Source organism: Heloderma suspectum, chromosome 4, assembly GCF_057233095.1.
Source record: "Heloderma suspectum isolate Gila_16-S chromosome 4, 16-S_ref, whole genome shotgun sequence".
NCBI classification, from domain to species: domain Eukaryota; kingdom Metazoa; phylum Chordata; class Lepidosauria; order Squamata; family Helodermatidae; genus Heloderma; species Heloderma suspectum.
Window position 1 is genome coordinate 4692996 of NC_139461.1, and position 26047 is coordinate 4719042.

Genomic DNA, 26047 nt, shown 5'->3' on the forward strand with positions numbered 1-26047 from the left:
ATAAATGACTTAATAAATTTCCTCTCTCCCCTCCCTCTCTGCCAGCCAGCGCATTTCCCACCACCCCATCTCTTTTCCTCTCTCACCCCAGGATCTACCCATGCACACACCCTCTCACCTTGGATCACCACCCATACAGTCACACAGACTGTCCCACTCCACACACACACACACACACACACACACAGCAAATATGTGAAAAAACACTCATTCTCTTGCAATATCTCTCCAAAATCCATCCTCTCTCTGGATCACCCCTAAACCCCTTTCTCCTCCTCACACGCATAGATTCTAGCAAGTTTCTCATACTGATTTTCCTTAGCGGGTCTTGTGCTGGTAACATTCTGATCCAAAATGCTCTTGAAACTGCCACTGTTCTCAACAGGACTCACTTCCAAGTAATGGATATTAGAGTAGCAAGGGTGTCTATTTTCTGCCACAGACAGAGACAGAGACATGCATGCTCTGGGTGTGTAGGGTTGCCTGAGATGCTCCATTTAAAGGTTTGTGCTGGAATCCTGACCATCACAAAGTCACAGAATGTAGTGGCTGCTGACATTTTTTGGTAGAGCGTAACTGAAGCCAGAGCCCAGAAGTCTCATCCTGGGAATATGTGCCAGGGCTCAGGCCTGGAACATGGATGAGAATGAATACTAAAGATGGAGGCGCCCCCGCCCATGTTCAGAGCGCACCTCCCCAACCGCTGAGCAACGCCCCCACACACACACACATACACTTGGTCCTCCCTTTGTTCCTCCCACCTAAGCTTAAGCAGGGTTGCTATCTCTTCTGCTGCCTCTTTTTTACCCTTCTTAAACTTATTGTTCCGTGTCAAGAGGCAGGGACAACTAAGAGGTGAGTAAGCTGTTACTGTAACATACCAATAACTTTTCAAAACGAGAAGCCCATATTCTTTTCCATCTTAAAAATTCATGACCTGATTTCTTTGCTTCTTGAGCAATAGCAAGTGGAGCTGGGAGTCTCAGTTAGTTCTCTTATGCTGCAATCAATAGGATGAGAAAATCAAATGCAACCTTGATTGGGACAGTGAAAGATTAAGAGAGCTCTTAGAAATGCACCCATGAAGAGGCAGATTCCCAAGAGATTTACCACCTTGCAATGTCATGGACCTCACCAAGTAACATTGTCATCAATGACACAGATGGGTCGGTCATTATTTGGGGAAACATTTCACTCTTAATGAAGTACAATGTTTGTATGGAAGTCGGCCTGCAGTCAAAGAACAATTTGAGGTACACAAATGGGAGAGTGCTGACAGACTCAGTGGGATCTTCAGTGTGCCAAACCCCTATCTGGATTTCATTGCTTCACAACAGTCTTTTCAAGAGAGGGGAAGATTCAGCCTGTTAAGGTGACTTCTTTAGAGGTTTGGGACTAAAGTATGAGGGTGGAAGAGAGAGTTTATTTGGGGGTTTCTGTGGGTTGCATGTTGTTTTCATAACTGAAATAAAGGAATCCAAAAGTATTCTTCTAGCAAACATTACTTTAATTATTAAGATAGTTCATAATTTCACAGCCAAAGTGCATAGTTCAAATTCAGTACAGTGCAGTACAGTGGGAATTGTTATGATGCTGCCATATTAAATGGCCCCATTTGGGACTCGCTCCATGTAAAGCAGTGAAAATGGATATTTTATGAGAATGGATATTTGGAGAAATTCTCATAGGTTGGGTTTAAGGTTCTTGTGCTTACCTTACTTATGAGGTGGCTGAAGAGTGTGCATGGGTGTCCTGTCTGGCATCATACAATACTCTCTGTGGCAGCCTGTAGCCTCCCTGGCCTCCCACACTTCAATTAAAGCCATCATGAGGAAGACATCATGAGGCAACTCCTCCCATGGGACCCTCCCCGTTCAGGAAGGGCAGGGGGCCTGGGAGAACTGCAGAGCAATGGAAAGATGTGTAACAGAGACAGAAAACACACACTGCACCCTCTGCCATTATTTTATAATTTGCTGTGAACAGCTCTGGCATTTTTAAATGGGAAGCAATATATAAATATTCTAAAATAAATGAATGAATAATTAATGCTAGGAGCCCTCCATCTGGAACACCCTTAGTTAGAGGGTGGTTCAAATGCTTCCCTGTAGTGCATTTTGCTTTGACTTTTGTGACCACATGGGGCTCCTTCACACTGAGCTTTTATCCTGCAATTGTGATTGTTACTTCACAGAGGAAAGAAATGGTTGTTCAGCTATTAAATAAGGATGGCAAAACGGTAACAGATGACAAAGAAAAGGCAGAGGTGCTCAAGTTGTACTTTGGCTTAGTCTTCTCCCAAAAGAGGGTCTATGAGCCCCCTGGCAAAGGCCAAGTAAGGGGCAGAATTGCAGCTTGAGATCGACAGGCATATGGTCAAGGAACACCTAATTACTGTGAATGAGTTCAAATCTCCAGGGCCAGATGAACTGCACCCTAGAGTAATAAAGGAACTGGCAGAAGAACTCTCAGAACTGCTGTCTATTCTCTTTGAGAAATCATGGAGGATGGGGGAAGTGCCAGATGACTGGAGGAGGGCTAACGTTGTCCCTATCTTCAAAAAGGGTTAAAAGGGGGAACCTGGGAACTACAGACCAGTCAGTCTGACATCAATCCCTGGGAAAATTCTGCAGCAGATGATAAAGCAATCCATCTGGAAGCACCTTGAAAACATTGCAGTGATGACTCAAAGCCAACATGGATTTGTGAAGAACAAATCCTGCCAGACAAATCTGATCTCATTTTTTGATCAAGTCACCTCCCTTGTAGACCGTGGGAGTGCTGTAGACATCATATACCTCGACTTCAGCAAAGCTTTCGACAAAGTGCCCCATGATCTCCTGATGAGCAAACTAGCTCAAAGTGGGCTAGATGAAACAATGATCCGGTGGATCCACAGCTGGCTACAGAATCGGACTCAAAGAGTGCTTATCAATGGAACCTTCTCAAAGTCGGGAGAGGTAACGAGTGAGGTACCGCAGGGCTCAGTCCTGGGCCCAGTGCTCATCAACATTTGTATTAATGACTTGGAGGAGGAGGTGCAGGGAATGCTGATCACATTTGCAGATGACACCAAATTGGGCAGGATAGCTAATACTTTGGAAGACAGAAACAAAATTCAACGTGATCTGGATAGACTGGAGCGCTGGGCAGAAAACAACAGAATGACATTGAATAGGGATAAATGCCAAGTTCTGCACCTAGGAAAAAGAAATCAAATGCACAGTTACAAGATGGGGGATATGTGGCTCAACCACACTACAAGTGGGAAAGATCTTGGAATTGTTGCTGATCACAAGCTGAGTATGAGCCAACCATGTGATGTGGCTGCAAAAAAGGCAAATGCTATTTTGGGGTGCATTAATAGACGCATAGGTTCCAAATCCCAGGAAGTACTAGTTCCCCTCTACTCAGCACTGGTTAGGCCTCATCTGGAGTACTGTGTCCAGTTCTGGGCACCGCACTTTAAGAAGGATGCAGACAAACTGGAGAGGGTTCAGAGGAAGGCAACAAAGATGATCAGGGGACTGGAAACAAAGCCCTATGAGGAGAGACTGCGAGAACGGGGCATGTTTAGCCTTGAGAAGAGAAGACTGAGGGGAGATAGGATATCACTCTTCAGGGACTTGAAAGGTTGTCACAGGATCTCTTCTTGATCACCCAGAGTGCAGGGCACAGAATGATAGGCTCAAGTTACAGGAAGCCAGGTTCTGGCTGAACATCAGGAACAACTTCCTGACTGTTAGAGCAATACGACAATGGAACCAATTACCTGGGGAGGTGGTGGGCTCTCCCACACTGGTGGCCTTCAAGACGAGGCTAGACAGCCATCTGTCAGGGATGCTCTGACTTGGATTCCTGCACTGAGCGGGGGGTTGGAACTGATGGCCTTGTAGGCCCCTTCCAACCCTACTGTTCTATGATTCTAAGTTTGTGGGTTCTTCACATGACGCCATGATCATTCAAGGTGTCTCCTGCACTAAATGCTCTTCGTTGCATTTTTAAATAGATCGCAGATAATGAGCTATCAAATTACCCTGTTGTGTTCCGCTTCAGTTTCCTCTGTGAAAAGACTTAAAGTGGCAAGAAGAGGAGTGAGATCAATGAAAGATGATGGAAGACTCAGATATGGGGAGAAGGAGCGGGGAAGGGGAGTGCTTGTAAAGGGAGTCAGTTGTGATCCTGCATTTAAAATGGAAGCAGAAAGCTCCATTTTAAATGAAGAATTTTAGGCTGGTGTAAAGATGTCCATAGTCTCTCTCTCACTGTCAGAGGTTTGTGTTCAGTTTCTGTTTTCCTTTCCTTCATTTCTTTCAGGTCAGTTATTAAAGATCTGGTTAAGGAACTGGGCGTACAGGATCCCCACAACTATTTCTTCAAGGAGCTGGACTCCTGGCCGGTGGAAGGAGATGACTCCAAAGAGGCTGTGCATGGAACCTGCAAGCAGTGGCTGGAAGGAATGATGTGGGAACTCCAGGTACCTCATTTACCCTCTCCTCCAATGGCATGGGATGGTGGGGCAGAGCAGTGCACCTTGCCCTACATCACAGACCAAACTTCTGTGATTACAGAAGGCAAATTCTGCAAGCAGGAGGCTAAGTTATGCAGCATTCATACTCTTGTCCATTTCTCCAGCATGTCAGTGAGGGATACGACGTATGTTCTCCTGCTGGTATATTCTGCGGTTCTAGGCTGGCCAGTTCACAGGACCAGGTTCATAGACTCATAGAACAGCAGGGTTGGAAGGGGCCTACAAGGCCATCCAGTCCAGCCCCCCGCTCAATGCAGGAAACCAAGTCAGAGCATCCCTGACAGATGGCTGTCCAGCCTCGTCTTGAAGGCCTCTAGTGTGGGAGAGCCCACCACCTCCCTAGGTAATTGGTTCCATTGTCGTATTGCTCTAACAGTCAGGAAGCTTCTCCTGATGTTCAGCCGGAAGCTGGCTTCCTGTCACTTGAGCCTATTATTCCATGTCCTGCACTCTGGGATGATCAAGAAGAGATCCTGGCCTTCTTCTCTGTGACAACCTTTCAAGTACTTGAAGAGCGCTATCCTATCTCAATCTTCTCTTCTCAAGGCTAAACATGCCCAGTTCTTTTAGTCTCTCTTCATAGGGCTTTGTTTCCAGTACTCTGATCATCTTTGTTGCCCTCCTCTGAACCCTCTCCAGCTTGTCTGCATCCTTCTTAAAGTGTGGTGCCCAGAACTGGACACAATACTCCAGATGAGGCCTAACCAGTGCTGAGTAGAGAGAAACTGGTACTTCCCGGGATTTGGAAGCTATACTTCTATTAATGCACCCCAAAATAGCATTTGCCTTTTTTGCAGCCACATCACATAGTTGGCTCATATTCAGCTTGCAATCTACAACAATTCCAAGATCCTTCTCGCTTGTAGTATTGTTGAGCCAAGTATCCCCCATCTTGTAACTGTGGTTCCCTTCTTATTGAAGAGCAAATAAATAGATAGGCATATGCAGACAGAGACATCAGGTGGCCCAGATAAAATGTGCTCGTCTGTATTCAGAGGGCTATTGTGGGGGAACACAAAGTAGCAGACTTTCTCATTGTTTTGGGCAGAACTGTCTGCCTTGGTTTGGAGCACTTCAGGCAGATGCCAGTTTTCAAATAAAGGTACATGTGTGAACTTGCAAGGAGCAATGATCAACTCAGAAAATAATGGCCTGCAAATCCTTTTGAATTAGTCTATATACTCTTGAGTGAGAAACATATGCATCCCATGTTGGCCAAACTTGAAGGTTTCACCACCTGATAGATAAGATAGTAGCTTCTGTAAGGGCAGCTGGAATGACCACTCTTCAGCACACAGATCTTGTCTGCAATAAAACATCCATCTAAAAAGCAACGTTTGATTATGGGGGCTTCGAGATGAGGCTTTTATGGCACCACTGCCCTGCATCAGTTACAGAGTTTTGCAGGGGGTCCAGACATTGTCATCTTCCAGCTGGAGCTCTCCCATATTTTGCCACCACATGGTTTTCCTTACTGCAGAAATTCCGTTAAGGACAAAAGATGACATTGCTGCAGTGTGCCTTCCGACTGGCAGTGCTAGGAGCCCTCCCGCTGGAAGCAGAATGTGAGGCGATGGAGCTTGACAGAAATGTCAAGCACCCTGTAAGACTTTCAGCAAGCAAGACTAGAGACTGCAGGGTCCCACTGGTCACTCTGGCCTCTGACCCGTTTTGAGTCCCAGCCAGAACATCTGCTCTGCAGAGCACAAGGGCATGGCTCTGATTGGCAAATTCTCTTTCTCCCGGGAACACAGGACTCACATTTTGGGCCATAAAGTTCCACATGGAAGGAAATATTCCTGTGAGAGCTCCCAACAGGTGAGGCCGAGGCTACAGAGAAATATCGTGAGTCCAGCCTATCAGCCGTGTGGCTGATGGTGGCATTCCTGGAAGGGATGCTTCTTTTGGCTTATTCAACTTTGCTCTCTTTCTCCCCACCCCACCCTGGTGTCTCCATGGTTCTGAGACCCTAAACGTACCCTGATATTTTAATCTAATACTTCCCAGACAATTAAAAAAATACCAGTAAAATAACCAGGGCTGCGAAAAATATTATGAGTCACGCCTGGGTGTGCCCCCTGTTGGCTGGGTGGGAGGTGGGTCGTGGCAGTGCTTCCTTAAGTTAGGGCTGTGGAACCTCCTTCAGCCCGAGGAGCAAATTCCATTTTGGAGAAGCTCTTGGGGCCGCATTCCTGTGTTGGGCAGGGCCACAGGCAAAAGGGCAGGGCCAGAAATACCCCAAACACCAAGCCATCTTAGCTCAAAGCTCTTCTGGCCATTTGTGAAGCCTTCGGAGAGCCATGTCAGAAATTGGGAAGCCACCAAATGCTCAGTGGTTAGTGGAAGGGGTGGGGGGTAAGGGGAACTGCAGAGGGCTGGATGCCTAGAGGCCAGATTTGCCCCCAGGCTTGAGGTTTTGCACCCCTGCTTTAAGAGATTACTCTCTTGTTCTTTCAGCTGTGTTCCCTTCTACTCACTCCCCCTGCCCCCGTCCTCCGGGTTCCCATGCTTCTGAGATCCCAAACTCACCCAGATGTTTTTGTTTAATACTCTGCCTGGTTTATAAAAACTCCAGGCCAAGCCTTTCCCACCCTGGCGCCTTGCAAATGTGTTGGACTAGAACTCCCAGAATCCCTCTGGCAGGGGGATGCTGGGAGTTGTAGTGCAACATATCTTCAAGGTGCCAGATTGGAGAAGGCTGCTCCAGGCAATTTTAAAAAATGCAAATAACAGTCATACAGGGCAGTCATTATCAATGAAATGGCCTAAAATAATTCACATATTTAAAAGCCAATCTTCATGAAATTAATCATCAAAGGCCGATCTAAACACAAAAGTCATAACATATGCTAAATAATTGCAAACTGGCACATTATCCTTTCTCACCCAGGAGCAGAGAGGCCCAGATGTGGACCGCAAGGGAGCACTGGAGAGGAAACACGCCCTTGAGAGCCACAAAGAGGTGAGACTAGGGCTGCAGAGCAATCCCATGGAGCCCGCCAAGGCCTGCCCCCAGGCGGGTGGTTGCAGGGCTACTTCTGTAAGTAGGGAGGTGCGTACAAGCAAAGCCTGGGCTCCTCCAGGTTCTCCAAATTCCGCCTTGAAGCATGTTCTGACTTGTGGCTGTATCTGATGGTGATCTTTATTTATTTCTTTTTGCATGAAAATCCACGTATATTTCCATGCATGTTCTTCCAAATGTATGCATCAATTATGTACATCTTCGAAATGTATACATCCTTCTCCCATTGATGAAAATGTGTTTGTATGCATTTTTCAAATGTACAGCCTTTTTCATTTACATTTCCCAAATGTACATATGTTGTCAAACTCTTTTGGGAGCACAAATCACATTGCTAGCCTGGAAATGTATGGACTTTGACTGCAGATTGCGGTTGAGTCCACCGTCAGTCCAGGAGTTGCCAAGTGGGTAAATCCTGATCAAAAACACATTGAATCAAATTTCTCATACAGCCCTGTGTGAGATTTCCTTCCAGGGTGGTGGTAGTGAGGGGTGGGGCTCTTCTGATTTCCATAGCTTCTCTCCCTTTCCTACTTGGCATCTATCTGCTTCTGAGGCCCCACACTCACTAGACTTTTTGTTCAACTCGATGGTCTCATTTATCAAACTCTAGCCAGTTCACAAAAATATGTATAAAATCGGCTTGTGTATATTACAGTAGTAACCTGTATGGGTCCCAGGGTTATGGTCTGAAGACACATAATATAGCATCCTTGCTAAAGCTAAGCAGGTCTGGATGTGATCAGTCCCTGTATGGGAGACCCCCTGGGAACCCCATGGATGCCACCTTGAGTTCCACAAGACAGGTGGGAATAAAAATGTAAGAAATCATAATCCAAGTCAAATTAAAATGTCTTAAAGAGAGAACCTAAAATAGCTAATGACCTGAAATTCATTGCCTCTTATCATCATCATTAATATAACGCCTTCAGTGCATCAGGTACTTTGCAGAGTACAAGAGTACTGGTCCCTGCCCTGAAGTGCTTACAATATAAAATTCAACACAAGAGGGGGAGGGGAGGGGTCCCCCTTTGTATATTAATTGGAGAGCTGGGCTCTGGTGTATTCTCTCTTTGACCCAGGTGCAGAGCGGTGAAGCTATGGACCACAAGGGAGAGCCAGCGAGGAACGCTTACCCTGGGAGCTCTGAAGAGGTAGGCCTACAGATCAATCCCACGAAGCCAGGGATGGCCACCTGGAGTGAGTGGCTCTCCTTGGAGAGTTCCCAGACAGGGAGCATCCTCTTCCTGCCCCCATGGGCTCTTTCCCTTTCCCTCCAGCCATTGACCAGCTTCTGAGATTTGAGGCTCACCTAGATTTTTTTATTTTTATGTAATACTTCCCATTAGTTTTTGAAACTCTCTGGGTAGCTTACAGAAATATAGTTTATACCTTACAAGAGTTATCAATTAAAATGGCCTAAAAAGTCAAGCTAAAACAGCACATCGTCCTAAGAACAAAATAGGTGATGTGCTGAATCAGAGACAATGCCTGTCTAGTCCAGCACATGGTGGGCAACCAGCTGGCCATGGGAAGCCTACAAGCAGGACATGAGTGTCCCAACACGCTCCCGCAGATGTTCTCCAGCAACTAGTATAGAGAGGCATGCTCACTCTGATACTACTGGAGGTAATGTTTAGCTATCATGATGACAAGTTGCTACTGATAGCCTTATCCTCCTCAAGTAATTTCTGTCCTACTTCTCACCTTCTGTCAAGGATTGCTGGTGTTAATTGCCTTTTCCTTGAGCATCTTCAACCTACATGGATCTCCCCTCATTGGCCAATTGCCCCTTGGCTGGCAATCATGATCCATCTTGATTAAACAGCATAAAACATGGCATCATGCCCCTTATGACTTGTGCCCCTTCATCTATCATTGACCATCAAGAGAGACATCCCCCGTGAATGCCCAAGGGACCCCTGGCCTGTACATACGTTAACTTGCTCCAGTTGACTTGCTCAGTATAGAATCAAGTAGATCAGTACTCTGATAAAGGATTGAATTTCCTTTTTATTATAGTGCCTGTTGTTGTTATTTATTTCATTTATTATATCCTTTATCATTTATATCCTCTCAAGATACAAATCCATCCAAAGTAGCTTATAATTAGAATCATAGAATCATAGAATAGTAACATCAGCAACCATTAATAAAATCATGATAAACAGAAATTTAAAAAAGAAAGGTAGCACATGATCAGCGCAGAGGCTGACAGATGGCCCTGGAATCATAGAATAGTAGGGTTGGACGGGGTCTACAAGACCATCGAGTCCAACCCCCTGCTTAGTGCAGGAATCCAAGTCAGGGCATCCCTGACAGGTGGCTGTCCAGCCTCGTCTTGAATGCCTCCAGTGTGGGAGAGCCCACCACCTCCCTAGGTCATTGGTTCCATTGCTATATTGCTCTAACCGTGAGAAGGTTTTTCCTGATGTTCAGCCGGAATCTGGCTTCCTGTCACTTGAGCCCATTATTCTGTGTCCCGCACAGCTGGGATGATCAAGAAGAGATCCCGGCCTTCCTCTCTGTGACAACCTTCCAAGTCCTTGAAGAGTGCTATCATATCTCCCCTCAGTCTTCTCTTCTCAAGGCTAAACATCCCCAGTTCTTTCTGTCTCTCTTCATACGGCTTTGTTTCCAGTCTCCTGATCATCTTCGTTGCCCTCCTCTGAACCCTCTCCAGTTTGTCTGCGTCCTTCTTAAAGTGCGGCGCCCAGAACTGGACACAGTACTCCAGATGAGGCCTAACCAGTGCTGAGTAGAGTGGAACTAGTACTTCCTGGGATTTGGAAGCTATACTTCTATTCATGCACCCCAAAATAGCATTTGCCCTTTTTGCAGCCACATCACATTGTTGGCTCATATTCAGCTTGTGACCGACAACAATTCCAAGATCCTTCTTGCTTTGCTTGTAGTGTTGTTGAGCCACGTATCCCCCATCTTGTAACTGTGTATTTGGTTTCTTTTTCCTAGGTGCAGAACTTGGCATTTATCCCTGTTAATTTCATTCTGTTGTTTTCTGCCCAGCACTCCAGCCTATCAAGATCACTTTGAATTCTGTTTCTGTCTTCCAGGGTATTAGCTACCCCACCCAATTTTGTATCATCTCTAAATTTTATAAGCACTCCCTGCACCTCCTCCTCCAAGTCATTAATAAAAATGTTGATGAGCACTGGGCCTGGGACTGAGCCCTGCGGTACCCCGCTCGTTACCTCTCCCCACTTTGAGAAGATCCCATTGATAAGCACTCCTTGAGTCCGATTCTGTAGCCAGCTGTGGATCCACCGGATCATTGTTTCATCTAGCCCACTTTGAGCTAGTTTGCTCATCAGGAGATCATGGGGCACTTTGTCGAAAGCTTTGCTGAAGTCGAGGTATATGATGTCTATGAGGTATATGATGTCTACAGCATTCCCACGATCGACAAGGGAGATGACCTGATCAAGAAAAGCCCAAGCTGCACAGTGCTTGGGGTTGTTAGACCATTCACTAGTCCAAATGTTGTTGTTTTATCATGATGTATTGTTTTATTATTTACTGTAAATAGCTCTGGGGTTTTTTAAATGGGAAGCAATATATAAATATTCTAAAATAAATGAATGAATAATTAATGCTAGGAGCCCTCCATCTGGAACACCCTTAGTCCACAAGGGAGGTGACCTGATCCAAAAATGTGATCAGATTTGCCTGGCAAGATTTGTTCTTGACAAATCCATGTTGGCTTCAAGTAATCACTGCATTGTTTTCAAGGTGCTTACAGACTGATCACTTCATAATCTGCTCCAGAATTTTCCCAGGGATTGATGTCAGACTGACTGGTCTGTAGTTCCCAGGTTGCTGTTGGGGGGTGAGCAGCTGTCCAGCGGGAACAGGCTCTGAGGTGGCATTTTCCTGCCTTCCTCCCTCTCTTTTCTACTTACTCACTGCTTTTGTTGGTTTTACACTTTCTTTAATAAACTTCACTGAATTAGACTTTAGGCTGGACTGGCTTAAATGTACACCTTCAGGGGCTGGGTTTCCCCTGTCCGCTATGCTGCCTAGAGAGTCTGGCCTGCCCTTTGTGGATTAAATTAACCCCCCCTTCCTTCCTCCCTTCCTCCTGTTAATTGCTTAATCAGTGGAGACGGGGAGCTTAACAGGCTTGCCCTGACTCCCAAGTAATGAGACTGTGACTCGGGAGGAAGCTCAGTCACCTTCAATTTGGATTGACTAAGAGAGCGTGGTAGCAAGAGCAAAGACAGGGTGGACATGTTGCTGGTGGTGATTCTCCATCTGCACAAAGGCATTGAAAGGATATTACCCACAAACGGCCCTGGAAGGGCTGGGCCACCTTTTGATCCTGGCCCTTCACACCACAGAAGGGGATCAGTCCCACCTCTGCATTCGGCTGTGGCAGTGGTGAGCGGGCAGTTCCAAAGCAGAGGAAAAGGTGCCACATTTACAAAGGGTCCCTTCCACATACCCTCCGCAGTTCCGACTGAGCACAACTGGATGGTATGGAAAACTGCCAGCAGGTGTTTCAAAAAGGCCAAAAAAACCCAAAGGTGGACATTCATGAAACCAGATGAGACCTCGTCCTCGAGTTCTGATCTTACCTCTATTTATAACAGTTAAACAAGAACAGGCAGAAAGTTCCAAAGGATCTACAGTATGTATTCCATAGATTCTACAGCTTCAGGTGTGACAATATTGTGCAATTCATTATTACTTTATTACTTATTTATTTTGCAAACTTATAGTCTGTGCTTCAATACATGTATTTCCAGGGCAGCTAACAATAATGAGTACAATGTAATCAAAATTGCATAACAGCAAATAGAATGTTGCTTTGTTCTTGTTTGTTTGTTTGTTTGTTTATAATTAACAAAAACCAGCAAAGCACTTGCCACCTGAAACCAGCAATCCAAAGGGTTAAAAGAGGTCTGGTGCTGCAAAGCATAAGGTCTCCTGGGATCAGTGTTCTAAAGGCTGGGCACCTCCTTAAGGAGAAGCCACATTTCCTGTTTGTTCACAACTTTGCCACGCTTCCAGCCAATGGCTGCTGACAGTTGGCCTCACGGGGGTCTATTCACTGTGCCATGTCAATGGCTCAAGCTGGAAGCCCCCCACCCCCGCCCCTGCCCTTCACCCGCCCACCTGCCTGGCATGCCCCGCTGTGCCCTGTCACTCTGACTCCTCTTTCAGGCTCAAGAGGCTGCTCCGCGTTGGATGCCGTCTGTGCGTGTCAGAGATGCCGTGCAGTTTTTCGTGGAAAAGCAGTTGGAGAGAGAGCTGATGGAGATGAAGCGGCTGGTCTCGTCTGCAATAAAGTCTCCCAGGGATACAGTCATGGCCTTGCCCCCTATTCAGAAGTAAGTTGCCGCTATTCAATATGCAGGGAACTGGCAAGGAAGCCCAAGCCCTTGCCTCACAGCCTCTCTTTTCAGTCACCTTGCCTGAGATGCCTGGCAGAAAAGCCAGGTGCCAGGGAGGGCCTTGGTTCCAGCCACCTGCTTGTTTTTTCACTGAAGTGGCCTATGGCTAATACAACAGAGCCTTGTGGTGCCTTAAAGACTAACAAATTTATTCTGGCATCCGCTTATGTGGACTAGAGGCTTTTGCAGGATTCCATAATATCATCTCTGGCAACATGGCTGTTAGTACATGAAAGCTTCTGCCACAATAAATGTGTTTGGGTGTTTCTACATGGAGGGCTCCTTGCTCTAGTAACTGGAAAGAAGGCCCTGGTTGGCACATCTCTCTCCTTTTTTCTTGGGGATTTTTGTGTGGTAAGGAAAGACAGAGGAAATGGGAAAACACGAGAGGGTTATAGGTGGAAGACAATGATGTCTGTAGAATTTTGTAAGTGAGGCAGGGCAGTGGCACCATTAGAGCCTGCCTGGAAGCACCCTGAGTCTTTAAGTTGCTAGGACAACTCTCTTGTGGTGGTGGTGGTTTTTTTGCTGAAACAGGCAAATGGCTGCCCCTCTGGAAATAAGATGATCTGATTGGCCATGAACAATGTCGAGTAATTATTTCAGTAAGAAATAGATTGCATGGAATCTTCTGGGGGAATTGTTGTTGTTGTTCAGTCGTTAAGTCGTGTCCGACTCTTCGTGACCCCACGGACCACAGCACGCGAGGCCTTCCTGTCCTCCGCTCTCTCCCGAAGCGTGCTCAAGTTCATATTCATTGCATCGGTGATGCTATCTAGCTATCTCATCCTCTCCCTTCCCCTTCTCCTTTTGCCTTCAGTCTTTCCCAGCATCAGGGTCTTTCCAGGGAGTTTTCGCATTAGGTGGCCAAAATATTTGAGCTTCAGCTTCAGTATCTGTCCTTCCAATGAGCAGGGTTGATTTCCTTTAGGATGGACTGATTTGACCTCCTTGCAGTCCAGAGGTCTCGTAAGAGTCTTCTCCAGCACCACAGTTCGGAAGCATCAATTCTTCGGGGCTCAGCCTTCCTTATAGTCCAGCTCTCACAGCCATACGCTGCTACTGGGAAAACCATAGCTTTGATTATACGGACCTTGGTCGGCAAGGTGATGTCTCTGCTTCTTACTATGCTGTCTAGGTTTGCCATAGCTTTCCTCCCAAGGAGCAAGCGTCTTTTAATTTCATGGCTACAGTCACCGTCTGTGGTGATCTTGGAGCCCAAGAAAATAAAATCTGTCACTGCTTCCATTTCTTCCCCTTCTATATGCCAGGAAGTGATGGGGCCAGATGCCATGATCTTAGTTTTTTTTTAATGTTGAGTTTCAAACCAGCTTTTGCACTCTCCTCTTTCACCCTCAACAAGAGGCTCTTTAGAATCTCTTCGCTTTCTGCCATTAGGATGGTATCGTCTGCATATCTGAGGTTGTTGATAATTCTTCCAGCAATCTTAGTTCCGACCTGTGATTCATCCAACCCGGTGTTTCTCATGATGTACTCTGCATATAAGTTAAATAAGCAGGGCAACAATATGCAGCCTTGTCGTGCTCCTTTCCCAATTTGGAACCAATCGGTTGTTCCATGTCTGGTTCTTACTGTTGCTTCTTGACCCTTGTACAGGTTTCTCAGGAAACAGGTAAGGTGGTCTGGTACCATCTCTTCAAGAATTTGCCAGAGTTTGTTGTGATCCACACAATCAAAGGCTTTAGCGTAGTCAATGAAGCAGAAATAGATGTTTTTCTGGAATTCTCTTGCTTTCTCCATGATCCAGTGAATGTTGGTGACTTGATCTCTAGTTCCTCTTAAACTGAGGCTGAGGAATAAAGTTGGGAAGAGCGGAGTGTGAGAGAGAACTCTAGTCTTGAAACTATAGGGAAGCAGGCATTCCTCATTTGGGTTAGTGCCATAATACTTGGGCCTGTCTTTTTACAAGCTCAAAAATGTATTGGAGGGATTTCCCAGAAGTTTTCTTTCTCTTTTTTTTTTTCATAAATAAACACACAACTGTTACTCTGTTGTTTTGCAGGATCCAGATATCTTCCCACAAGGAAGCGTTTTTGTAATACGAGTGACTCTCTCTCTCTCTCTCTCTCTCTCTTTTCCGAGAACTCAGACCACAAAACCCTGTCAGTTGCTGGGGAAAATGTCATTCTCATGCAGGGGGAATGGCCATAGCTCAGTGGCCTGGCACCTGCTTTGTTTGCAGAGGGCCTCTCAAGCTAAAAGTACCTCACCCAGCAAGGCTGGAAAGAACCTGCTCTGCCTGAGCCCCTGGGAGAGCTGCTGCAGGCCAGGCACTAGAGGACTGGGCTGGACGGACCAATGACCTGGCCTGCCTGGAGGCCGCTCCCTGTGTCCGCTGCCGCTGTGGAATGTGGTGGTGGGAGGGTCCCTGGCACCCATCGTGCTACCCCCTCCCGCACGCCTGCGCCATCTCAGCATGCGCATGGTGTCATTTTTTCCTGTTGAGCATTGCCCCACCCTAGCATGGGACTTTTAGCAATGTATTTTTCATTGGGTTTAATTCTTGGACTTCTCCCTAAAGTGCAAGCACCCTGGTTTTATTTATTTTTTTACAGCAGAGAACAGCTTTCTTCCCCACATGCACCCTCAGCAAGGCAAGCCCCCGCAGTCCACTGTAGGGTCAGATAACCATATTTCTGGATACTGGCTCAAATAAAGTGGTAAAAATTATTATATGTGTTTGTAATAACCTGAAAAGGGCCTTTATTCCTGGACAGGTAGAAATTCAACAGGTTCAGCTATCCCATCATTGCATAGGCTGGAAAGCTGTACCTGCTGGATTTTTGCCCACCGCACCATTGCAGGTACATATCTCCTGTCAAGAAAAAAAGACTGCTGCCCTAATTAAGGAAAGTGTGTAGATATAGCCATTGCATTTTACAGCTCAGAGTCTGCATTTGTAAAAATAATACAGTGTCTGGAGAAGCAGATATTTCAAAGTTTAGCATGGTAGTCCAAGCAGCCCAGAACATGTCAAACACAACCAATGTGTGTGAAAACCCTGACATTTTTAACTCTGCCCTGGAGCAAAGCTGCGAGTTCTGTAAGAACGGGTGCTGTGTCTAAAGCTTTTGTCTCTTGGTATAAGGAAGTTTGTTCTTGCTATTTAGTGGATTGCTTGGACAATGCCTATTGTTTATATTGCAGCAGGCCCTCATGTGAACCAGGGCTCAGCCCTGAAGCATGTAAAAAGTTCCTCTGAGCATGCGCAGAAGACTTAACAGTGAGTTAAGAACTAGTTAAGAATGTGGATAGGGAGACATTTTTCTCCCTCTCTCAAAATACTAGAACCTGGGGTCATCCTATGAAGCTGATTGGTGGCAGATTCAGGACAGATTAAAGGAAGGACTTCTAAACACAGCGCATAGTTAATGGCACTCGCTACCACAGGATGTAGTGATGGCCACCAGTTTGGATGGCTTTAGAATGGGGTTGGACAAATTCCTGGAGGAAAATGCTATCAATGGCTACTAGTCCTAATGGGTGTGTGCTACCTCCAGTACCAGAGGCAGTGAGCCTCTGTACACCAGCTGCATGGAACATGGGCGGGAGGGTGCTGTTGTGCTCATGCCCTGCTTGTGGGTTCCTGGCCAACAGCTGGTTGGCCACCGTGTGAACAGAATGCTGGACTAGATGGACCCTTGTTCTGATCCAGCAGGGCGCTTATGTTCTCCCCCCGCGCCCCACCCATAACTGGGAGCAAGCAGAATGAAATATAAGCTTCTTTGAGCCCTGGAAAACTTTTTTGCTTTTGTTTGGGTAGAAATGAATCTCTGCCCCACTATCTACCCCAGTCTGAACCAGGCTGTAGGCCTGCTTGTGGGCTTCCCATAAGGCACCCGGCTAGCCACGGTGGGAGCAGAATGCTGGGCCAGAGAGGCCTTGGTCAGCACAGCTGTTCTTATGCTTTTGTGACAGGAGACACGCCATCCTTCGACTGGGAGAAACCAACACGATGCTGAGGAAGAGAATACCTGAGCGTAAGTGAGCGGGTCTGCTGCCACCTTTTGGCCACACAGGTCTCATTCAGGGGTTCGTGATAAGACTGGCTGCGTTTGAACAAGTCAGCCTGCCCCCGCTGTGCCGATACCCTTGGCCGATGCTGGCCTGCTTGTGGCAGGTTGGTGCTTGCCACTGTGTAGCTGTACATGGAGCTGGGGGACACTGGGGGTAAACTGATCTGCTACCCTTGGCCCTTCCAATGGGAAATACCTAGCAATAGATATGGGGCCAGGCGTGGACATCTTTATTTTTTGCTTTGTTAGGATATTCATTCCCTGCCTTTCTATTTCATCTCTAAATCAACACAGAGAAATAGTCGGGTCTAGCGCCCAGAGGATGCAGCTTCTTGTACCTCCTCTAGCTTCTTGTACCACCTTACCGCTGGCCAGTCCTGCTACTGGTGCTGCACCCGCAGGCCTGCCGGGCGGCCTCCCTGCCGAAGGGTCGGCCGCTGTTCAGGGTCGTCGTTGCCAATCCCACAGACAACTTCCTCTACCTGGGAGACATTTTTGTGGCACTCTGCACGCACCTATTTCCCACTCCCTCTAGATGAAGGTACCGCTGGATGAAAAGCCTTCCTGGAAATGGAGAAGATGATGGGCATTTCCACCCAGAAGAGAGTCCTTGTGTTAAGGGAAATCAGACTAGGCTAATTTTTTAAAAATATTTGTAGTTTACAAGCGGCTTTGAAGGCCTTTTGCCAGAAAAGCAGCCTAGAACTATTAAAGTATCTGGATACCAAGAAGCTGTTGGGCAGAATTACAGTGGCTCACTGAATAGTTGACAACCGTAGTTGTCTCCCACCTTCATCATGCTGGGACCAGATCAGAGATGGGGAGGGGGGAGGAAGTGCAGAGGATCCCTTATCTTCTTGTTCTTTGTTGTGTTCTCCAAACACAGGCTTCTGCTTCCCGTATATCTTCCCACGCTATCTCATGAAGGGGTTTGTCCCCTTTATGAAACTTCCTCTGCCGAAAATCAACTTGGATCCGTTCCCATCCCCTTTGGAGAGGCCGGCTTCACCAAAGACTTTTACTGCCATGCAGCAGCTAGTACAGAAATATTTCATCCCGAAGTTTTCATATGCTGACAGCTATCCTTGAAGGCACAGCAGGCTTGCATGTACCTGAAGTGGAGATGCCTGACTTCTACATGAGAAAGAAGTTTCCTCCAGCCTGGGAAGGAAGGAATGGATAATAAGCTATGCTGCCCTAGTCAGACAGATGCTAACAAGGTGGTCCGTTAACCAAACTAGATAGCAATGATGGGAGACAGGTTGTCTGCCACAGACGTATCCAGACAGAATGTAAAGTCAAAATAAGGGCCAGGCACACCAAAAGCAAATCAATGCCAAATGTCATCCCAAGGCTTCTGTTCCCAGCCACTGCTTGTAGTTCCCTACTCATTAAAATGTGATAGGCAGTTCCCACACTGGGTGTTGTCCTTTCTAGGAAGTATCATAGTTCTTTCAGCAGGAATGAGTGCTACCTTGTGCCAAAAGGAGGACCACCAATTGATACAGGAAGGTAATTTTTCAGCAGAACTGAGAAAACAGTTGCTAATGTGCAGGAGGCAGGTGTAACTCACTTTTGGCATAACTGATTTGATATAGCAAAGCATAAGTGGCAGCAGTAACGCAGAGTAAGGAAAGTCCTCAACTACCAACTGCCCTCTAAACCAGAGGTCCCCAATGAAGTGCCAGTGAAGGAGTTCCCAATGTGGTGCCCATGGGCACCCAGTTGTTTTTTTTAAATGTCCCCGTTTTTTAAATATACATACATGGATATGTATGAAATGCAACAACTTTCTAGCAATTATACATAGGCTTTAACAAAAGTGGACCAAATATCCAAATAAGTATCGATTTGAAGGTGGCATCTATGCCACCCATTCAAATATTGAAAGCATTGTAAGGTCTTCAGTCCATTGCATTATAGGAGGTGAGTGTTTATCCAGGGCCAGGATGGAGTGTATAAGCTGCTCTGAGTTCCCTTCAAAAGAAAAAGCAGCATATTGCCTATACACAAGGAAAAAGCCAGTGTCCACCTCTTTAACTACAATGTGCGGTGGAGGCTTCTGTTCCTGGGCCAGCAGGAATGACTGGGCCCACCCGAGCTGACTCTGCAGCTTGCTTGCTTTTTAATTTATTTTAAAAAAACAAATCAGGGCTGGCACATACCTGGGGGCCATCTACACGGCACCGCTTTCAACATTCACTCCATTGTAACTACACGGCATCGCAGCTGCGAATTAGCTTCTGCTGCAGTACGCACGCGATTTACTGTGGACTCCTCCAGTGGAAAAATCCACTGTGCCCTGACACATGGCCGTTAAAGCAAAGTGAACCGCCGCAGTTGTGCAGCTTTTTTTTACCATTATATTTAAATGCGCAGCTATGTGAGGGTGAGGGTGGGGCACTTCGGGTTTAAGTGGCTGTTTTGGATTTTAGGGATTCTTTTGTGTCGTTCCTCTTTGGTAAGATGTGGGTAGACTGCTCCTTCACTACCATGCCCACTGTTTGTACACAATCACAGTGGCAGTCCTCTAGCCCTACACTCTTGTAATGGTTTGCACGTGCAAAGGGGCATGGCTACATGAGAGGTACGTGCCTCCCCCTCATTCCAAAATGGATACCTCTTGGTTACTGTGCAGCTGCAAATGAACAGGGAAGAGTGAAAAGGCATCACAGAGTGATGCAATCACTAAGCACGCCTACCCCACGCCCACCACAGATTGAGAAGTCAGTTTGAGGAAGTGACAGACGGGTCCGCAACCACAGTACACCCGCAGCAAGCTAAAAAATAGCGGCAGAATGCCTCTGCGGAAATCTACATTTTCCCTGTGAAAACCATGGTTAGGCTGCAAAGTGGCGACTGCATCGTATGTCCTGAAGGTCCTTCGATTGCAGCAGCCCTGGAGTAAATGGGTCATGTAGATGGGGCCATGGTTACCGATGCACTATTTTTGCTTTCAATGTATATATTACCCTTTTCGACAATGGTGGTGCTTATTCCCAAGTTGTCAGGATTCTCTTAGTCCCACTTTACTTCAGCGCCCAAACATACACAGACGAGAGGCTTCAGTCTACAGCTTTTAATCCATTAGTTCACAGGGTCATACAGACGCAAATTCCCAGAGACTCTCCGTCTACAAAGGAATGCCTTCAGGGGTTTCAAATGGAATTTATGAGAGTTGCCCGCTGTTTGAAGAGGGAGGCGGTCTGGCTCGCCTAGCTTAAGCGGGGGAGGCCCCTCTCTTGTCCTGAGGCCTCTAAGCGCAGCTTTTCACGCAAGGCCAATCGGGTAGACCGTCTAAGTTCCGCCCTGCCTCCTGTCTCCTTGCTCTGCACCGGCGTCTATTAGGTCATCCTAATGAGGATGGGGGTTGGGGGTTGGACTCAATGGCCTTGTAGGCCCCTTCCAACCCTACTATTCTATGATCCTCCCCAAACCCTGCCGGCTCCTGTTTGCTGCCTCTCACGGGGGCGGTGTGAGGAGGGACCCTCAAGCTCAGCCATCTGTACATTTGTAACCTGAGAAGCCAGCCTGCTGATGTCTGGACTAGCCTGGGAAAACACCTCCCCCAAGTCTGGTGGTTCTCCTTCAGAATTTGAACTGCTATCCCACTCCCTGTGCTCAGAAACACCCCTGACGTAAGTAAATGTGTTTAGCATCAGGGCAGCAGAAGCAAGCTCCACTGTATTCCTGTAGTCATGATGGCACTATATTTTAAATGCATTTAAAATGTGAAACTGCACATGCTCAGAATATTGCTTTCTTTTTTAATATCAGGGTTAGCAAACCGTTTGCTCGAATATGTCAGGAATGTAGAAGCAATGGCAAAGCATGGGGTGCTTTTGGAACGGGGGAGGAGAGAAATGTAAGCAGACCAGACGTAGCCATCTAGAGGGTATCTCCCCCCCCCCTCCCATGGAGCCCTGGGCCTACAGGTCCCAGCTGGAGCACAGCTTACTTGTTGCACCACAGTCCAGGGCTTCTTCATACGGAGATTTTATCCTGCTATTGAGATTGGTTATTCATGGAAGTTTGTGGGTCTTTTAGATGATGATGTGAATCTCCAGGCTGTCTTCTGCGCTAAATGACCTTTATTCCATTTTTTAAAAGATCAGAGATAGAGCATCTGTACACCAGCCTAAAATCCTGCATTTAAAATGGGGCTTTCTGCTTCCGTTTTAAATGCAGGATCATGACGGGCTCCCTTTAGATGTGCTTCCTCTCACCTCCCCCCTTCATCTGAGTCTTCTGTGTGTTTCATTACAAAGCCACTAGATGGCGCTGTGGTCTAGCTCCTCTTATTGCAGGATTTCCTCTTTTTGTGAGGGAACTCAAGGCCTGTGATTCAATAGCTCATTGTCTCCGAGCTTTTTACAAATGGAATAAAGGTCATTTTGCATGGGAGGCCCTGGAGGTTGACCACCTCATCGAAAGGACCCGCAAACTTCCGTGAGTAACCAATCCCAAGAGCAGGATAAAAGTTCCGTGAGAAGAAGCCTATAATGAGCTATCAAATTACCCCGCTTGAGTTCCCTCCATGAGAAGAGGAAACCGTACAATAAGAGGAGCTAGACCAGCGCCATCTAGTGCCTGTATAATGAAACATATGGAAGACTCGGAGCGTCTGCCCCAGCCTAAAATCCCGCATTTAAAATGGGGCTTTCTGCTTCTGTTTTAAAGGCAGGCCCACAACGGACTCCCTCGACACGTGCTTCCTCCCCCCTCCCGAGTCTTGCATATGTGGCATTGATCCAGCTCCTCCTCCTGTGGCTTGCGGGGTAATCTGATTGCTCATTATCTCCGATCTACTTAAAAATGGAATAAGGGTTGTTTAGTGCAGGAGGCGCCCTGGCGGGTTGCGCCACCCCCTGAAAGGCCCGCAAACTTCCGTGACTGAGCAATCTCGGGAGCAGGAGAAAAGCTCTGTGTGAAGAAGCCCTCAGATAAGGGGTAAAGGGGGAGAAGGCAGTCTGTCAAGGGGAGCAGAAGCTGAGGGCGGGATTGCAGGCTGGTGTAGAGATGCACCCAGTTTTGGTCAGCCTGCCTCCCTGCCTCGTAGGGCTGTGGGGGCATAAAACGCAGGGGGCAGGCGGGCAGTGGTGCAGCCGTGCATGTGAAACGAATGATGGCTTGTCTGGATGAGACCGGGGGGTGGCAGTTCCTGGAGGTCGCTGCACTCTGAGCACGAGAGGAGCTTTTGCGGGCGATAGGCGCTGCCCCCCCACATCACTCTGGGTTCCCGTGGGGAGGGCACACCTGTTAGTCCGCCACAGCGAAGAGCCTTGTGGCACTTCAAAGCTGGGGCATTTATTCTGGCCTAAGCTTTTGTGGACTATGGTCAACTTCATCACGTGCATCATGGGCATGGTCCCCAAAAGCTTGTGTCAGAATAAACGTCTTTGTCTATGAGGTGCTGCAAGACTCTTCAGTCTGAAGACAGCCATGGGGCTGATTTGGAATATTCTCCTGGGCCAGGGGACTGTGATGCCCCCAACAGGGCAAAGAGAGTCCCAAAAGAACCTCCACAGAAAAGTATTATCTCGCAGATTTTGGCCCAGCCTTTAAGTCCAAGCATTCCTCTCCAGTGCTGGGAGCCTTTGAGGGCTAAATGCATTCCCTAGCACATTGTTTTAACTGTTTTGTTGTTTTAGATTTTAACTGGTTTTAGCTTGTTTAATAGTTTAATATGTTTTTAGGTGTTTAAATTATTTATTGTTTTATACTGTGTAAATTAATTTTATCTGTAATCTGCCCTGAAATCTTAATGATATAGGGTGGGATAGAAATGTTATAAATTCATTCATTCATTCATTCCATTAGCAAATGGAAATGTATTTTTGGTTGCAATCAAATGGAAGATTCGAAGCATTATTTGTTGTTCTGTTCCTTGTATCTGGACACTTGGGGGAAATTCCTGTCACATGCTCTTCAGGAGTACATTGATCAATATGACCAGGAGGTGATATTATTGGCTGACAAACCACTATACATACTTATGTGGGAGCCCTATTTGCTGTGGCAGCCAAGAAAATTTGCTCCAGCTTTATCAAAAATGTCAATAGCTTAAATATTGGGACTTCTTTTCTTCTCCTTTTCTATGGACTATGGAAGTATAGCCTAACGGTTTGGAGACTAATCTGTATTTTGTTTTATCTTCTGTTTTATTACTGAGTTTCTGTATATTGGTAATATACAGCCATTTTTATAGAACGCATATCTCATTGTAATGGCCCATGATTATATACACTAAATATTATTACTACTACAGATATTTTATAGCCTATTTGTGCTGCTGCAAAACTGCTAGAGACTGGTTTTAGTGATCAGGGCATTGCTACTGCATTTATCAGTAAACAGGATTTTGTGTTAGGAAAGTACTTTGAAAAGCTTGAAGACAGAGCATCTTCCGGCATTTGGTCCAACTTAGGAGTTGCCAAGTAGGTTCCCGCGCAGCGCAGTAACGCTCTCTGTAGAACACAGCCACACCTCCTCTTGCTTCCCCTTTGCCTCAGATTCTTCCATCGTTGCATGGAAGAAAGCAGCGAACATTTGTACATGTGTGTCTTCAGTCAAGGAACCATCTCATGTGAGAATGGAGAAACTTTCCTCAATGCATGTGTGTCTTTCAATCTTTGAAGTATCTAAAGCTTTTAAGTGAACATTTGGAATTGGAAGCAGGTGTGGCCCATCACCAGGGGCAGGGAGGGCCACGAACTGCTCCCCAATTCCTCAGCCATCCCCCCCAGACCTTACTGTATTTAATATTCTAAAATATTCAAGCAGTGTGGCACCACTTTCCTTCGCTGCCTCCTTCCCAGTTGAGCCCATTGCTGGCTGGGGGGAAGTAAGCGCAATGGATGCACGTGCTTAGAACATTCCCCCTGCCGCTTGTGTTTAAAAAATCCCTGTAACATCCACCGTGCACAGGCAGAGCCTCTGTTCCTTATCGGGGAGAGTGCTTGTCCTGGGGCCATTCTGCTGAGACTCCCGCAAGTCCTCACAGCCTAATTGTGGCTCCTGGCTGCAAGCTAAGAAGAGAGCTCCCGGCCCCATTAGTTCTGGCTGCATGGGCACCACTAAGGTGGCCCATCGCCAATCAGTATTTTAAAGAATCGCCCCGTGACTCAATCCATGCCTGGGTGTTGCCTGAAACAGCTTAGGAGCCCTGCCTGCCTGCCTGCCTTGAATGAACTACTTTAAGTTCATTAATTCTCTAAGCCTAAGGTGTGTGTGTGTGTGTGACACAGAGAAAGAGAGAGAGAGAGAGAGAGAGAGCGACTGATTGAGGAGCACTTAGGTTCTCCTCAAACATAAAGCTTAAATCCCCCCTGCCCCATTCCTCCCCATCCACTGAGAATCGCTGTGATTTTGCCTGGATGGGGAGCGGTGGCATCACGCAAATCTTCAGTGAGGAAGAAGCAGCCTGGAACACTTCTCCCCCTCCTCCTCCTGCTCTTCAGCACCCTTCCTGCCCCCTTTCTCTCAAAAGGTGAAAAAATACCTCCCCCACATCCCCGAGAGTCTGACACAGAAGAGGGGAGATTTGAGAGAGCCTGCTGTATGCCCCGGCCTTGGGCTGCTAAGGTTTGGAGGTGCCGAGATCATAGAATCATAGAATAGCAGGGTTGGAAGGGGCCTACAAGGCCATCGAGTCCAACCCCCTGCTCAATGCAGGAATCCAGGTCAGAGCATCCCTGACAGATGGCTGTCCAGCCTCGTCTTGAATGTTTGAATACAATCTTTCTGACTGTACTAGAATAGCCTGTGCTTTGTCCTCTGGAGGTTAACTACACAGTCCTACTGGTATGGAAGTTACAAGAAAAAGAATTTTTTTAAAAATGAAAAAAATGTTAGGGGCCTCCCCCTTGACCTCCCCTGGCCAACTCCTGTTTGCTGTCCCTGTTCGCTTGCTCTGATTGCTCGCACTCTGGGAGCTTGCTTTCTTGTATAGCCCCTAGACCAGCTGCAGCAGATTCCTCTGCTCTGCTCAGCTAGGAGACAGGAAACTTGGAGAGTGCTATCCTCTCTCCTCTTAGTCTTCTCTTCTCAAAGCTAAACATGGCCAGTTCTTTCAGTCTGTCTTCATAGGGCTTTGTTTCCAGTCCCCTGATCATCTTCATCACCCTCCTCTGAAACCTCTCCAGCTTGTCTGCATCCTTCTTAAAGTGTCGTGCCCAGAACTGGACACAGTACTCCAGAAGAGGCAACACAGCTTCCTGCTGTGTGGGCAGGAAGCTTTAGTCTGTTTCCCGCCTCCCAGCAGAGCAGAGCAGAGCAGAGCAGAGCAGAGCAAGCTGCTCCAGCTGGTCCAGGGACTACAGAAGCAAGCAAGCTCCCAGAGAGCGAGCGACCACAGTGAGTGAACAGGGGGAGCAAACAGGAGTTGGCCAGGGGAGGTTGGCAGGGGAGGTCAAGGGGGAGGCTCCTAACATTTTTTTCCCTTCTTTTTTAACAAACATTTTTTCCCATTTATTTGTCTTGTAACACACACTTCCACGCCAGTGGGACTCTGCTTTTAACATCTACTGAGTAGAGGAGCAGGCACGGGCTAGTCCAGAACAATCAGAAAGCTAGACACAAAAAGGGAAAAGAGGCTATGGAAGAACAAGACTCTCCAGTGGTGGTGACCTGCAAGGTGTGTGCCATGTTTGTTTTCTTGCCTGAGATCAACATGGCCTACACCTGCAACAAGTGCAAGTTGATCACGCCGCTGGAAGAAAAAGTAAGTGGACTGGAGCAGCGACTGTCGACCCCCCGGGGAATAAGAGAACACGAAGAGTTCTTGGACAGAAGGGGGGAACTACAGCAGCAAAGGGAAGACCAGAAGCTTGAAGAGCAACGGCAAGATGAGGCAGAAGTGGGAAATGCTGAGGTGAGGAAAAATGGAGTAGAGGATACTCCTTGGAAAAGGGTGGCAGTTAGGAGAAGAAGAACTAGACACCACTCTGCACCTGTGGAAGCAATGGAGCTGTGGAACCGATTCCAGGTACTTGCGGATGAGACTGGAGGACAGCCTGCAAAGGAAGAATCACAGGGGACCCCT

The 26047-nt window shown here is 47.0% G+C and overlaps 1 protein-coding gene across 9 annotated transcripts in view; it reads left to right on the forward strand.

The window, feature by feature from the left end:
• WDR97 (WD repeat domain 97) overlaps positions 1 to 19339 on the forward strand; it is a 78267-nt gene extending 58928 nt beyond the window's left edge. For 5 of the 9 annotated variants that reach the window (XM_084854698.1, XM_084854700.1, XM_084854701.1 and 2 more), the window contains 6 exons: positions 4318 to 4477; positions 7422 to 7493; positions 8636 to 8707; positions 12738 to 12904; positions 16907 to 16968; positions 17891 to 19333. In XM_084854698.1, the coding sequence (XP_084710824.1) occupies positions 4318 to 4477; positions 7422 to 7493; positions 8636 to 8707; positions 12738 to 12904; positions 16907 to 16968; positions 17891 to 18093 (736 nt within the window). In that variant the 3' untranslated portion in view covers positions 18094 to 19333. Of the gene's footprint in view, positions 1 to 4317; positions 4478 to 6285; positions 6350 to 7421; positions 7494 to 8635; positions 8708 to 12737; positions 12905 to 16135; positions 16212 to 16906; positions 16969 to 17890 lie in introns of those variants that run through there. The other 4 variants (XR_014790806.1, XR_014790807.1, XR_014790805.1 and 1 more) reach the window with 3 other exon arrangements.
• Positions 19340 to 26047: the final 6708 nt, after the last annotated feature.